The sequence below is a fragment of the Hyperolius riggenbachi genome, chromosome 9, assembly GCF_040937935.1.
Source record: "Hyperolius riggenbachi isolate aHypRig1 chromosome 9, aHypRig1.pri, whole genome shotgun sequence".
NCBI lineage: Eukaryota > Metazoa > Chordata > Amphibia > Anura > Hyperoliidae > Hyperolius > Hyperolius riggenbachi.
The window spans coordinates 264,834,464-264,850,743 of NC_090654.1; the positions used below are offsets into that span (position 1 = coordinate 264,834,464).

General features: G+C 47.7%; 1 protein-coding gene across 1 annotated transcript; it reads left to right on the forward strand.

Annotated features, from left to right (window-relative positions):
* The first annotated feature begins 5,838 nt into the window (after positions 1 to 5,838).
* On the forward strand, positions 5,839 to 15,522 carry ISM2 (isthmin 2). The gene is made up of 6 exons (XM_068252182.1): positions 5,839 to 5,982; positions 7,234 to 7,389; positions 11,505 to 11,772; positions 13,233 to 13,370; positions 13,544 to 13,618; positions 14,943 to 15,522. The coding sequence occupies exons 1-6, from the start codon at positions 5,917 to 5,919 to the stop codon at positions 15,461 to 15,463; spliced, it is 1,224 nt and encodes a 407-aa protein (XP_068108283.1). The 5' UTR covers positions 5,839 to 5,916; the 3' UTR covers positions 15,464 to 15,522.
* The last annotated feature ends 758 nt before the right edge of the window (positions 15,523 to 16,280 follow it).

Consider the following 16,280-nt stretch of genomic DNA (forward strand, 5'->3'; position numbering starts at 1 on the left):
TAGGCCAAACTTTTTCAGCTGCCGCAGATGGTACATCCTCTGTTGCGCTTTCTTGACAATAGTGGCGGTGTTGTTGTCCCATTTTAAGTCGTTTGAGATCGTGGACCCAAGAAACTTGAATGACTCTACTTGGGTTATTGTGGATCCATTTATGGTTAAGGGGAGGTGCTGGGGGGGGAGATCTCCTAAAGTCTATTATCATCTCCATGGTTTTGAGAGCATTTAGTTCCAAGTTGTTGCTGCTGCACCAGGAGGAAAGCTGTCCCACCACATGCCTGTATGCAGACTCATCCCCGTTTTGAATGAGACCAACAACTGTTGTGTCGTCTGCAAACTTCAGAACCTTAACAGATGGATCTGTGGAGATGCAGTCATTGGTGTAAAGGGAGTACAGCAGTGGGGAAAGCACACAGCCCTGGGGTGCACCAGTACTGACTGTCAGAGAGCTTGATGTGAGTTTACCAAGTCCAATACGCTGTCTTCTGTCGGTTAAGAAGTCGGTTATCCATTTGCAGAGGGATTCAGGTATGTGTAGCTGGGAGAGCTTGCTGTGTAGCAGTGATGGAATTATGGTATTAAATGCAGAGCTGAAATCTATAAATAAAATCCTGGTGTAGGTTCCTGGGATATCTAAATGCTGTAGTACATAATGCATACACATGTTCACGGCATCGTCTGCGGATCTGTTAGGCCTGTAGGCAAATTGCAAAGAGTCCAGCAGGGGATCTGTGATGGATTTCAGATAAGTCATTATCAGTTTTTCAAATGCTTTCAGTGAATTTAAAATGATTTTACCCATGAGGTAAATTATCAAACGTTTGATAAAGTGTTTGATAATGCTCCATGAATTGAGGTCACTGTGGCTTTTTATTCTTGGAAAAGGAGAAACATGAGAGCCTATCAGGGATTTGTTGAGATCTGTGTCTTTGCTGGAGGAAATCTCTGTTCCTGCCCCGTTGACACCACAAGAGGTGAGGGAATATATCCGGAGGTGATAGACAGCAGTAAAAGTGTATGGGAAGTGCAACCAATACGTTAGGTGTAGGTAATACTGATAGCACACAGGAAGTGCAGCTAGTACTGACCGCACACAGAAAGTGTTTCACTGGCTCCTGATCCTGTCAATCTCATTGGCTCACATTGATCACAGGGCTCACAGAGCTCTCTCTTCAGACGCAGAGTGGGTGGGCTGATGTGATGGGGGAACGGCAGTAGCGGTGATTTGTCAGTATGTGCTGGTTTTTGGTACCAGCGGTCTCTGGTCCTTAATGCTGGGAATACACAATGAGATTTTTCAGCCGATTTACTGTCTGACTTTCCAATCCATTTTCTTATCAATTTCCATTTACTCCTATGAGAAATCGATCAGCAAAGCGATTGTAAATTAGATCTGTCAAACCATCTATCTGCCAAAATATCTCGTGGTGTATTCCCACCATTAGGGGCCGGAGACCGCTGGTACTGAAGGGGTTTAAAATACCAGTTGCCTGGCTGTCCTGCTATTCTTAGCGTTTTTAAATCGCACACCTGATACTAAGCAATCCAGTCAAACTTCACTGAAATAAGTGATCTGCATGCTTGTTTAGGGTCTGTGGCTAGAAGTATTAAGCTGGTCATACAGCTGGCGATACTGCAGCCTGATCCACCTTCTGATTTGAGAATTTTATTGAATCAGATGAAAACCAATGCTGCATCAAGCATGCCTGATCGACGATTTGACCAATTCCGAGCTGAAAACATTCAAAATGTATACATTGAGCAACCTGGAAAAATCTTGGTCCAATACACTCTCGTGTTGATGAACACGATGGACCCTTGGCAGCTGTCCACCCAAATGTAAATGTGCCCATGCATTGTAAATCACACCTGCTCCAGCTGCGGTGACTCCTGGTCTTGTCCGCTGTGCCACCAGGTGCATGCTCTATGCACCACCACATGGTGGCGTTTGATGTGACTGCAGCACTCGGGGGAGCCAGCGGATGAGACCTTGAGTCAGTGCTGCTGAAGCAGGTGAGATTACAGTGTGAGGGTACCGGGGTGCATTAACATTTTTTTTGGGGGGGGGGGAGGGGAGGGGGAGCAGAGGCAGTGTCACAAGGCCGTTTCCTTAGAGATTTTATGCTGAAATAGATTGGGTATCGGCCTGAGGTATATGGGCAGCCAAAAGATCTCTCTCCGATCAGAGAGATTGGTCTCTTAGTCGATCTGCCCATATATTGCTAGAGTATCAGTGTGCAAGACAATTTACATTGTTTAAATGGTAATAAATATGGTAGCCTCTTATTTCAGGTATCCTTTAATTCGAGATGGTGTTAGGGTGTGCAGATACATAATTCTATACTGGACCTGCACTTGCCACCTCAGCAATGACTGGCTCCCTGTAGTGCTCTAGTCTGTTGCTGCAAACACCTACAGCAGCAGTACCACCTCATCTCCTTGCTGCCAGTGTCAGGGGTTGCCAGCAGGAAGCGTTGGATGAAGATCAGCGTTTTGCTGGAGCCTTTCGGCAGGATATGATGTCACTTCAGGAAGACTTTTGAGTATTACTTGGCACTGGCAAGGTTGTAGAGCCGGTAAGTATAGCTTTATAGACTGCCTGATCTTTCATTATTTTTATATAGTGCCAATGTAGTCCTGTACATAGAACAAAAACATACAATAATGGGGAGCATAGATACATGAGCAGTTTCAACACAATATACAATTCAGGATATCCAGCAACACAAGCACATACAATTTACTGTATGTGTAACTGGAAACCTTGCCAATACTGGTACATGTTCATTTAATAAAATACACAAACGGGAAACACTAGGGGGAGATCCCTGCCCTAGTAAGCTTACAATCTACAGCAGCGCTGGGCAAACTACAGCCCGCCTGTGCTGTAATTCCTACACCCCCCCCCCCCCTGCAGTCTCGAGCAGGCGCTAACTGGGGGGTAACTTAAAATTTCATGTCTCCATGGCAACTGTGTCACATGACACGCCGTCAGGACGTACCAGCATATTACACGCTGACTACCAGCATGTCATGTGATGTGTGGTTGCCATGGAGACTCTACGCTGGAATCTGCGATCAGGTGAGTTTTAAGATACAAGCTTGCGACTCTGCGTAGGGGGGGAGGGGGAGAGGAATGTAAGGAACGCGGTCCACAGCATGTGGCCTGGGCTGTGCAAAATTTGCTCAACCCTGATCTAGAGGGTAGTGTGGTGGAGACACTAAGTTAAGTACCCACAGGCAGAGATAGACATTGAGACAATAAACTGCTGGACTTCTCTCAAGGGTTACCTTGCAGAGGTAAATAAGGAGGGGATGCATACAAGGGCAGAAGTCTCTAGGAATGTCTCTGAGGAACATCTTGTGCAAGCTTAAAAGTACACTGGTGGGAAAAAGTCTCCTGTTGATGGTCTTAGATAAGTTACAAATGTGGTTGAAGTGTCTATATTGGTAGGGCACTTCTATGAAAGGGCTTGAAACGAAGAGGGTATGCTGATAGGCAAAGGTATTGTCGGGAACTTTTTGATGAGATAAGTTTTAGTCACATGGTTGGAGGACTTCTTGGAACATCATGGATGGTGTACAGGTGGTGGTAAGCGCATTGAAGGGCAGTGGTCTCTGGTGAGATTCAAATGCAGAGGCGGCTTTTGGGGGTGGCAAGTGGGGCGATCGCCCCAGGCCCCGCATGTCATGCCCGCCATATCATGCTCATTTTGGTGGTGGTGAAGGAAAGGTCTACAGAAGTCTAGCTGTTTGTGTTCTGACACATTTACAAATACTCAGATTTTCCTATTTTGTTTTACACACCTTATATTTTGCACCCCCCTTTTATTGCTTAGGTTTTCATCTTCAGCATGCTCTACTGTACTATGCCGTTTGCATTTTTGTAATGAATTTCTGCACTGACATGAAGCTTGCCAAATGTCAGATTAAGGTAACATGCCTGAGGGCCCCAGGGGCATTTAGGTCAGTCAAGCATGGACTGGAGCAAGAGGGGGCTCAGGCTGGAGCTTCCAGACTGGCTGGGGATTTGTGCTAGGTTTCATGGGGAGCTAGGGATAGGTAGAGGCTGGCTTTGGAGCTAGGGACAGGTACAGTTTGATTACATTATGTATTGTAATTGTTCCTGTATTGGTTGGCTTAGTGGTCTTTAACAAGTTTTTAAACAATAAGGCATACTGCTTTAGAGGTGGACAAGCCTGTGACTGTGGTGGTACGGTACATGGCCTTCGCTTATGCCTCTAGGCCCCACATATGACACTCACCCCAGACCCCGCGTACTCTGTTCAAATGTAATGGATACATAGATGAGCAGGCGTCTTGTCAGTAAATATTGAAATGGGGTGCATGTACTCTATAGATAACTGATGGTCTTCCCTGGAAGGTCTTGGATAAGGTATATGAAATAATGGATACATACATTTTGGATCAGGTACATGTGGCAGGTGTTAATAGGTTAGTGTAGGTCTTATTGAGGTCTTTAATGAGGTACACATGGTGGTTACAAGATAGCTAGAGGTCTTAGTGGGAAGGTCTGGCACATGCGGTGGCCTTCAGTTGAATATCATAGATAAGTTGCATCTATGGTGGGAGAAACATAGATGGACAGGAGTCAGAGGATCATTCACCTAGGTAGGTACTTGGGGCTTAGTGGGTGTCAGGGGGCCTACCTGCTACTTTCTCTGACCCTTCACTACCTCAAATTACCAAAAACACCACAAGGGGACGCTAAATCTATTTGCTTAGAGCCCCATTTACATCTTAAGCCATCTCTGGCAGAAGTTGTTGGAAAGGTCTTGGATGACTATTATAATGGGCACATAGATAGGCAGAGGTCTTAACTAAGTTTTGGAGATCATTGATTTCCATGTCACACTCATTGAGGTCATATCCTAAATCTACTGTAGGTACCCACCAGGGGTGTAACTTTAGGCCCCCCTGTAAAATTGATACCACTTGGTCCCCAACCCCCATAAGGATCATGTGATTGGGAGCCAGCGAATGGTTGGCAGCAGTGTTCTGTGAAAGCAGGGGAAAAAAATTACAGATACTCTACACTGCTGCATGGTGGGAGGAGGTAGCAGGGATGTCTTTTTTTTTTTTTTTTTGCTAATTGGCTGCACTTGCAGTTGGGGACAGGTAGGAGGAGGGGCCCCCAAAACCTCTGGACCCCCCTGTGATGGTGGGAGTTGCAGGGGTGATTGTTATCTACCATAGTCTAGGGCCAATTTCAAAGAACCAGTGTTGTAATAATGTATTGAGTGCCTGGTCATGGCACTTAACCTAAATTTTCCAAAACTCTTTCCCACCACCTAGCAGTGTCGGCTATATCTATTCCCTGGTGTTATGTGCTCACCACCACCCGCCTCATAGAATGTCAGCTCCTCTGCTCAGGCCTGAATCTGCTCTATATGTCTCCACCGTCCACCAGTCAAAAAGTGTGAGCTCCTGTGCCCAGCATTTTGTGGTATCTGTTCCCTGAGTCTGCGCTATGGGTTCTCTCTCTCCACCCCTCATAGAGTGTCAGCTCCTCTGCCCAGCACTCAGCGGTATCTGTTTCCTAAATCTGCACTATGGGTGTTCTCTCTCTCTCTCTACCCCCTCATAGAGTGTCAGCTCCTCTGCCCAGCACTCTGGTATCTGTTCCTTGAGTCTGCATTATGGATCTCCTCCCCACCCCCTCATAGAGTGTCAGCTCCTCTTCCCAGTACTCTGTTGTAGTTGTATAATTAAATGTGCCTAATACCCCCTGCAGGCGGCGCTCTGTATATGGGGATCTTCCAGCGGCGCCTCGTCACGTGACTCGTAGTAATCTCCATTCATGCCGCCTCCAGCCCCGCCCACCCAGAAAACGTCACGAGGCAGCCCCGCTCCGCTCCGGCAGAGATGGGTGCTGAGTGACCCGCCGGGTGTCCGAGAATGTCTGACCTGCCCGTCCTGATCCTCCTGCTGAGCTGCCTGCAGGGCCTCCCGGGGGCCCCCCAGGTGAGACCCCCCTACCCTATCCCGCCTCCTGAGTGGCTGCTGCTTTTCTCTGTGCCTAGAAGCTGACACTCTACTGACCCGTGCCCTCCCCCATACCTCCTCCCATTTATATCCCTCCCACCATTCTTGCTCTATATCCCTATACTATACTCCATGCACATCCCTGATCCCAGGAGCTGACACTCTACTGCCCTCCCCATATACCTCCAGCTCATCACCTTCAATAATAGATATTTATATAGCTCTGACATATTCCACAGCGCTGTACAGAGATCACTGATCCATTCTCAACAGTCTCTGCACCAGAGGAGCTTACTCTTTAATGTTCTCACCACAGTCACACACATTATTATTATTATTATTAGATTTTTAATGCTCTGACATATTCCTGAGCACTGTACAGAGATCACTGATCCATTCCCATCAGGTGGCATAGTGGATAGCACTCTCACCTTGCAGCACTTGGTCATCTATTCGAATCCCAGCCAAGGCACTATCTGCAGGGAGTTTGTATGTACTCCCTGTGTCTGCATGGGTTTCAACCGGGCACTCCAGTTTCCTTCTACATGCCAAAAACGTACAGGTAAGTTAATTGGTTTTCCCCCTAAAATGGCCCTAGACTACGATAAACATATGACTATGATAGGGATTAGAATGTGAGCTCCTGCTAGGGACAGTGACTACTGACAAGTAAAGCCCGGTGGAAGATGTAGGTGCTATATACGGTAAATACATAATAATAATTGTAATCTGTCTCTGCACCAGAAGAGCTCACATTCTAATGTCCTCACCACAGTCGCACACTGTTAACCATTTATATCGCTCTGACGTATTCCACAACGCTGTACAGAGATCACTGATCCATTCCCATCAGTCTCTTCTCCAGAGTAGCTTCCACTCTAATGTCCTCCCTACAGCCGCACACCATTATTATTATTATTATTATTATACATATATATGTCTCTTGACATATTCTATTGTGTGGGACAGAGATCACTGATCCATTCCCATCACTCTGCACCAGAGGAGCTTACACTCTAATGTCCTCACCACAGTCACACACTATTATTATTGTACATTTTATATAGCTATGACATATTCCACAGCGCTGTACAGAGATCACTGTTCCATTCCCATCAGTCTCTACACCAGAGGAGCTTACACTCTGTCCTCACCTGAAAATAGATTGCATGCTCTTGGGACAAGCCAAGGCTAGCAGCAGTGCTTTGATATTGTGACTTCTCTGGACAGGAGAGACCCGGGTCAGAGGTCATCCAGGGAGCATCGGAGGCTGAAGTTCAGGAGGATCGTTCCTCTCTGGAGACCCCCCAGCAGGACAACCCGTTTATCTTGGACCTCCAGAGCCTCTCCAAAGCCAACCTGAGCTCTGAGAACCCCAATATTCAGGTGAGGACTCCCATAGTGCTTCTCTATCCCAACCAGGTCCAGCATGTCCGCACTATAATAGTGCGCTGTCTTACATACAGAGATTTCAGAAGGGTTTTTGCTACACCCCACCTAGAAGCGCATACACCAGAGACTATTGTATGAACTGAATTAGGACTTTGGATACGAGTTAACCCTTGACTATAAGTTAAAAATATTGCAGCGCTGTTTGTTAAAACTAAGAATATACCGGTATAACTTATATCTGGAGGGGGAGGTGATGTCACTCCTGTTGTGTCTTTTATCTGGAAAGCATCGCTGTCACTCCTGTAACATATAACATATCTGGAGATTGGTGATGTTACTCCTGTAAAATATAAGTTATATTTGGAGAGTGGTGATGTCACTCCTGTAATATACAGTATAACTTCTATCTGGAGGGTGGTAATTTCACTCCTGTGATATAACTTATATCTGGAGACTGGTGAGGTCACTGCTGTTTTATAAAACTCATAAAGGTAAAACTTGAAAAATTAGAATATCGTGCAAAAGTCCATTTATTTCAGAATATCAACTTAAAAGGTGAAACTATTATATGAAATATTTAATACATGCAAAGCATATCTGGCGATCAGAAGTAACAAGAAGGGCCGCGATGAGCGGCCCTCCTTGTCTTGCTTTTCTTGTCGCCATGGCGACGAGCGGAGTGACGTCATGGACGTCAGCCGACGTCCTGACGTCAGCCGCCTCCGATCCAGCCCTTAGCGCTGGCCGGAACTGATTGGTCCGGCTGCGCAGGGCTCGGGCGGCTGGGGGAACCCTCTTTCGCCGCTGCTCGCGGCGGATCAGGCAGCACACGCGGCTGGCAAAGTGCCGGCTGCGTGTGCTGCTTTTTATTTGGCGAAAATCGGCCCAGCAGGGCCTGAGCGGCACCCTCCGGCGGTAATGGACGAGCTGAGCTCGTCTATACCGCTCAGGAGGTTAATTTGTTTTTAATTTTGAGGATTATGGCTTACAATTTATGAAAACCCCAATATCAAAATCTCAGACAATTAGAATATTGTGAAAAGGTTTAATAATCTAGGCTCAAAGTGTCAGACTCTAATATGCTAATTACCATAATCCAAAACACCTGCAAAGGGTTCCTATTTCATATATAAGGCCTCTTTTCCACGGACAGTTGAGAGGCAGTGAAATGCCTCTTTAAACTCTCACCACTGCTTGCTGTTGCCTGGCAACTGCTCAGTGTTCTCCCCAGAATTTTTCTCCAGCCGGGTGGCATGAAAAAGTAGCCGGGTGGGGCCAGATGAGAGAATGCAGGGCTGGTGCTTCTGTGAGTAACTATGCTTACAGCAGAGGAGGAGGTGAGCCGATGACAGCCGGGTGCTCACCAAAACTAGCCGGGTGGAGCACCCGGCTAAAAGGGCCTGGGGAGAACACTGCTGCTGCCTGGTAACTGCTTGCTGAGCACACAGTTCAGCTGTCCGTGGAAAAGAGGCCTAAGTTTCACCTTTTTAAGTCGAATTATTGAAGTATATAGACTTTTGCATATTCTAATTTTTCGAGTTTCACCTGTATGTATCGGGATAGCGGTGATGTCACAACTGTTATATACTGCATACAGTTGTGCTGGCAGAATTCCTGAAATACTGTTTTTTTTGTAAAAAAAAATAAAAATTATAGCCCATGCCCAAAATGTTTTCTTTTATTCACGTTTTTAACATCCTAATGACAAGTGGACGCACCCAAATGGCCTTGATGTAAGGTTTACATACCCTTGAAGCTTTGGCCTGATAATATATATATTCGAATTGTCACACACAGGTTAGTTATCATTGATCAAAGGTTCAAATGATCACCTCAAAGGTGAAAGGGAACCTGAGACGAGAAGCATATCAGGGTCCATACTTTTACCTGGGGCTTGCATAAGCCCCCTTAAGGCTGCTCATCCCTTGCCGTCACTCCGGGCAGCTCCGCCCCCGGCAATTAAGCACGTCAGCCTGGTCAAGTCGCGCATGTGCTCCCCTGAAGCGCTCCTGTCCCTGGGAGCGTTCTGTGCCTGTGCAGTAGTACTGCACAAGTGCAGAATGCTCCCAGCCGCGGCAGCGAGATGGAGCGCACCGGGCTGCGCATGTGCGACGAAGCGTGACTCAGCCAGGCTGTCGGGCTTAATTGCCGGGGACCGGAGCCACCAGGGCAAGGGATGAGCAGCCTTAAAAGGGGTTCTCTGGGGGGGGGGGGGGGGGGCAATTGAAAATAAAATCTGTCACTTACCTGTGGCTTCTATCAGCCCCCCGTAGCTGTCATGTCCTACGCCGTCCTTCTCCGATCACCCGTTCCCCGCCGCCTGCACCGGGCAATTATTTGTCTAACAAGACGAATAGTGCGCACTCCGTTCGCGTCATCGGGCGCTTACTGCGCAAGGCGCAGTACAAAGTTTTTTTTTGTACTGTGCTTGCGCAGTAAGCTTCCGATGACGCCCGTGGGAAAGAGCACGCACACGGCCGCACAGCCGCAGTTGGATGAGATGCCGTGTTAGACCGGGGTCGGCGGCGTGGAACGGCGGATCGTTTGAGGACGGCGTGGGACGTTACAGCTGCAGGGGGTGGTAGAAGCCCCAGGTAAGTGTTTGTTTTTATTTTCAACACCCCCTCCCCCCAGAGGGGGCCTAAGGAAGCCCCAGGTAAGTACTGTATGGAACCTGAGACGCTTCTTGTCTCAGGTACACTTTTTAATTAGGTAATTACCCACATTTGTGACTTGTCTGCTTGTAGCTACAGTAGTCTGCACATAAAACGTCAGGGAGACTCTAACCTCCTGACACCTGCACATTTCAGCCACCTTGTAAGCAAAAGAACTGTCAAAGGATCTGAGGGAGAAGGTTGATCAACTTTATAAAACCGGAAAAGGAAATAAAAACATCTAAAGCGTTGAGAATATCATTCGGCAATGTTCTGACTCTCATAAAGAAATGGAAATTGAGCTGTTCTGTTCACACCAAGCCACGGTCAGGTAGACCAACACAAGTTTCACCCAGAAGAATTGTTTGAGATGCAAAGAAAAAGCCGCGGGTAACTTCAGCTGTCATCCAGGCTTCTCTGCAGAAACGTGTTGTGGATGGTAGAAGATGCACAATAAGGAGGCACTTGAAGAGAAATGGGCTACATGTACGAGTAGCCAAAAAAAAGCCATTACTACGCCAATATCACAAAATAGCCCACTAAAAATATGCAAAACAGTACCTAGACAAGCATCAAAACTATTGAGAAAAAAAGTCAGTTGGAGCAAAGAGAAAATGACACCATCCCTACTGTGAAGCATGGTGGTGGGTCTCTGATATTTGGGGGTTTGAGCTACAGCAGCACTGGGAATTCAGTCAGAGATTATGGCAATATGATTGTAGCATTTTATCCGAAAATACGATTACCACTCATCAGCCCAGAAGGTAAAGAGGCGGCTTGCATGCTCAGGCAGGGACTCAGACACGTGTGAAGGCACCCTGAGTGGTAAGAGCAGGGGACACCAGAATTGTGTGTAATGCGGATTGCAATACATGTATGGACTGTTAACCGATAGAGTTGTAGATAGCACTTTAGATATGTATAGCATCCTAGCAATATTCCACTTAATAAGAGGAAAAACTTTATATTTATGTGGGAATACTTTTTTTTTTTTTTACAAGAATATAGTAGCAGGAGAGGCCATATGCTTTATAAGGGAACTGTGTAACAGCACAACAGATACAATTGCATGCACTTTGTGGGTATTGTGCATTAATCCTAATCATCACAAAACGGCAATCTTAGTATAGACTGCATTTTTTTTTTTTTTTTTTTTTTAAAGTGAACCAGAGACGAAGCACCCTCATGTATTTTACCATATATATCAGTGGGAACATTAGAGAAAACGCCTACCCTGCTCTCTGCTTCATCCTTCACTGCTCAGCCTGCTTGTTATCAGCCCTGATAAAATCCCCGACTGAGCATTCAGTCTGGCTTTGCTCAGTAATTTATTATAGCTTACGGCTTTTCCTCCATGCTACTGTGCTGCTGCGGGCCATACATGTTCATACTGGGCTTGTACGTGGACAGGGGTGCTATATATAATATATGATGATGTCATTTATTTCCCTTCAGGTGACAATCGAGGTGGACCCGGCGTCGCAGGCAGAGGTGGAGTTGGACCTCTCGGACACGCGGACGGATTGGTCGGACCCGGAATGGGTTTCTCAGCATGAACTGTTCTGGCCTCTATTTTGGGAGTACAGTGACTCGCCCACATTGGGACCCCCTGGGCCGGAAACTGGGGGTGACTACTCGTCACAGTATGAATGGGAAGACAACTCCCTGAGTGGACGGGACCCCGCTGGAGATAACCGAATCTCTGAGAGCAGATATGTATATGGTGAGATGAGATCTCACACAGCCTGACTCCTCCCACTGTGCAGTCACATAACCTGACTCCTCCCACAACAGTCACATAGCTTGACTCATCCCACAGCACAGTCACATAGCCTCACCCCTTCCATTTGCACAGCCATATAGAGCAGTGGGGTAACACCTCCCACAACAGGGTGAACTCAGTAATGAGGTGGGGATCTTGGTCCCTCCCACTATAGGGAAATACAGACCAATATCTATTGGACAGAGTGTTTGTTCCCTCGCACCAGAGGGTGGTATAAGGAGCGGTGGGCTGGAGGAGGGTCGGATTGAAGTGAAACCTAGGCAAACCTTGGGTCAAAAAACAGATACTTACCTTAGAAGGGGGAGAAGAAGATCCTCAAAATGGTTCCTGTGTCCTTGTTGCTTCTACCGGCGCTTGCAAGGACCGTCTGGAAGATCCTGGCCACCCTTCTCTCCATGCAGGAGCGTGGCCACCCTTCTCTCCATGCAGGAGCGTGGCCACCCTTCTCTCCATGCAGGAGCGTGGCCACCCTTCTCTCCATGCAGGAGCGTGGCCACGCCTGCATAGTAAGCCTGAGCAGCTCGCAGGCAGAAGCTTGTCAGATTTTGAACTATGGTCCAGTGGTTAGTGTGGGAAGCCTCTACAGCAAGGGTCAGAGCCATAAACACCACATATTTTCAGATGTAATTCCGTGAGAGCCATACAATATGTTTCAAACTGGCACAGTGTGCATGCGCAGCAGAGGGCTCACGTCCCTCTTGCCATGGTGGGTGTGTATACAGTTGATCCGCCGGGCAGTGGAAGTGTCAGACCCGTCTTCAGCTTCTCTTGGGTTTCAGCAATATCAGCAATTTCCCCCGAGAGCCACACAGGAAAAATACCGACTAACAGCTTGTACAATTAGCTAGCTGACTTGGGGGTTAATTCACTTTGTAGGACGAGACCCCCGCACTTTGGCCCATTAGGCTGCCTGTCAAGTTATAGGCAGCCTATTGGGCCAATCAAAGTTCAGGGATCTCGTTCTACAAAGTCACTGGACCTGACCGGATCCAGGGGACGGGACAATGGAAGCTGCCATTAATTTTGGAGGGAACGTAAGTTAGTAGTGCATGCTACAGCAGTAGTGTGCCTACTATGAAAATGTTACTTGCACTGCCACACTGAGCTGCGCTGCTTGAGCAGTGTAGCTTAGTGAATCAACCCCTACTCATTTGTATGTGAGCCAGATGTAGCCATCAAAAGAGCCACATCTGGCTCCCGAGCCATAGGTTCCCTACCCCTTCTCTACAGGATCCAGAGTCTTCCCTCTTCTTAGGCAAGTCTTTATTTTGGCCCATGTTTCAGGTTGATTCAGACAAAAGCTGTGCAATATGGAATCTGACTCCTCCTCCTGCGGGGTGATAGGCAGCTGTTAGCCCCTCCCAGGGAGACTGGTTACATTTCCATTTTGTTGCCTCTAGATTATGAGGATGAGGAGTGGACTTCCTGGTCTCCGTGCAGCGCTACCTGCGGCCGACCCGCCCAGAAACGGATTCGCTCCTGTGGCTACTCCTGCACTGCCACCGAATCTCGTGTGTGTGACCTCCCGCCATGCCCAGGTGAGGCCCCTCCCCTGAGGAACATGATTCACTATGATGTCAATTGACAAATAACCAATCGTGTCAAAGTATAAAGATCCCAGGAAATAATTATGAGTCATTCTGTTGATGTGTTTTGGGATATCTTTCTGTCTACTTCACAATTATACTTAAGAGATTTTTTTGTCCTTCAGGAGAGGATGACGGTGAGAATACGACGCAGTGGCGAATGACGGCGACGGGCAGGGGAACCGCAGCTCCAGAGTCTGGTGAGTCTGTGCGAATAGAATTATGAAGACTCCTCCCCCTCCACCCCAACACTCTCTGCTCTCGAAGCGCTGACCATCCATGCAGCCAGCTGTGCCACATCTCAGCAGTACTGTAGCCTGCAATGTTAATTGGGTATATAGCCTGAGTTGTTAAAGGGAACACAAAGGAGGCACGATGTTGGCTGGTGTGCACATTTGGGTGATCAAAATCGATGTTTGTATGGCTTTAGATATTTTTTGCCTAACTCAGGTGATAAAATGAAGGCTAACTAGTTCAGCAATGGTAGGAACCAAATGTAAACATCACATATAGAACTCAGAGGCTTTTGAGCAGAGCAGATTGTCCAAATGATGGTGCTATAATTAAAGAAAGGTTACCTAGTCTAAGTAGCTAAGCTTTGTTGGAGACTAGAGCTTGTATTTAACAGACAGGATGTTTGAATTAGAATGATTATCCTAGTTTATTGGTAAGCTTTCCGCTTGTAAGCTATCTTCAGACTCCGGTTGACTGACAATGTTAGAACATACAAGCACAAGGAGGTAGGGAGATTTGTTTTGCCAATATAAGTGTCATCCAGATACATTAATTACAAGGGATCTTGAAAGGACTGTGAGGTATTTATGGCAAATAGATAAGACCCTTGGTTTACTTAATGCCTGCATAGACTCAGGCTGACATGGAGAGTTTTTTTTTTACATACCCTGTCCTGTTCACTGTACACTGCTGGAGCCTGGAAACAGTAAACTGTATGTTACTGAGCAGGAGGGGGCACAGTGATTCCCAGGTGGGACCAGTGCCCCAGTGTAGTGCCGCCCATGTCTGGCGTCTCTCTTGGGATCTCTGGCATATGTCTGTGGTCTCCCTGCCTGGTTTCTGTCTCTGCCTGGTGTCTCTCTCGTAGTCTCTGGTGTCTGTTTCTGCCTGGTGTCTCTTTTGTGATCTCTGACATCTGTCTCTGCCTGGTGTCTCTCTGTCTGGTGCCTCTTGTGATCTCCGGCTTCTGTCTGCCTGGTGTCTCTCTGCCTGGTGTCTCTCTTGTGATCTTTGGCGTCTGTCTGCCTGGTGTCTCTCTGCCTGGTGTCTCTCTTGTGATCTCTGGCTTCTGTCTGCCTGGTGTCTCTCTGCCTGGTGTCTCTCTTGTGATCTCTGGCTTCTGTCTGTCTGGTGTCTCTCTTGTGATCTCTGGTGTCTGTCTGGTGTCTCTCTGCCTGGTGTTTCTCCTGTGATCTTTGGTGTCTGTCTCTGTCTGGTGTCTCTCTGCCTGGTGTCTCTCTTGTAATGTCTGGTGTCTGTCTTGTAATCTCTGGCATCTGTCTCTTTTAGCGCATGTGGACAGCTGTGACCGCTGGCTGACCTGTAAGAGTGAGTTCCTCAGTAACTATCTGCACCGAGTGCTGACGGAATTGCCCAGCTGCCCCTGCTCCTACCCCTCGGAGGCGGTGTACAGCTCGCTGGTGTTGCGGGATGAAAAGTTTGGCCGCAGTTTCCGGTGGCGTGACGCCAGCGGTGGACGGGAAAGGTTGGACATTTACAATCCCGGCGCTCGATTCTGCCTGCGCTCGCTCCTCAGCCGGGACAGCAGCAGTCTGGGGGCGCAGCACTGCTGCTACGACCAATCCCTGAGACTGATCACGCGCGGGCGCGCAGCCGCCATCCCCAACCTCATCAGCGCAGACTTCTCCCCAGAACTCCACTACAAGGCGGACATGCTGCCCTGGATCCTGTGCAAGGGGGACTGGAGCCGCATCCACTCCCTGCGCCCCCCAAACAACGGCCGGGGGTGTCCCGAGAACCCCTCAGAGGAGGAGTATCTGTCCCAGCTGCAGGATGCCCGCGAGTTCTAGCTGAGGACCCCTAGTGGTCACTTCTATCGCGCTTCACAAGGACTGGGGGAGGAGTCTGAGGGGGAGGGGACTGGAGGGGGAGGAATCTGGGGGAGGGGTTTATATTTTTTACCAGAGATGAGTTGTAATATATTGGAAATCACTACTTCTATACAAATTTTTATCTAAACTGTATCATGGCTCCTACCTTTATAGCAATCCGTGTATGTGCAGTGTGTGTGCGCGCCTGTATTATAGGCTGATAATATAAGTATTATAGATATATAGTCAGATACCACAGGTCTCGTTCACAGGTTTTGTGGAGTCCAGGCCTGACCACCAGAGGGAGCTGTACTATATTATAGGCTGACACAGTGTATTATAGATATATTGTCAGATACCACAGGGCACAGTCACAGATCTTGTGGAGTCCAGGCCTGACCACCAGGGGGAGTTGCACTAAATTATAGGCTGATAGTGTATTATATAGCATATGTATTAGTACGCCACCGGTGAGTAGGACGCAGGGTGCTCAAATTCCTGGGTCGGAGCAACTCGGAGGGAGAAGTAATTTGGGGTTCGGCGGTTGCTGACACCCCAATTTACCCTTACACACTATAGCATTAGTGCTATAGCAGCGCCCAGTTCAGGCACTCAACGCTGAGTGCCGAAACCACCTTCTTTGTATTATATATATTATAGATATGTAGTCAGATACCAAAGAACACCTTCACAGGTCTTGTGGTGTCCAGGCCTGACCACCAGGGGGAGCTGCACTATATTATAGGCTGATAGTGTATTATATGTATTGTAGATATATAGCCAGATACAACCAGGA

Coding starts and splice junctions, on each gene's coding strand:
- ISM2 (XM_068252182.1), top strand. CDS start 5,917: ATGTCTGACCTGCCCGTCCTGATCCTCCTGCTGAGCTGCCTGCAGGGC. Junction 11,773..13,232: donor TGAGAGCAGATATGTATATG/GTGAGATGAGAT, acceptor TGTTGCCTCTAG/ATTATGAGGATGAGGAGTGG. Junction 13,371..13,543: donor TGACCTCCCGCCATGCCCAG/GTGAGGCCCCTC, acceptor TTTGTCCTTCAG/GAGAGGATGACGGTGAGAAT.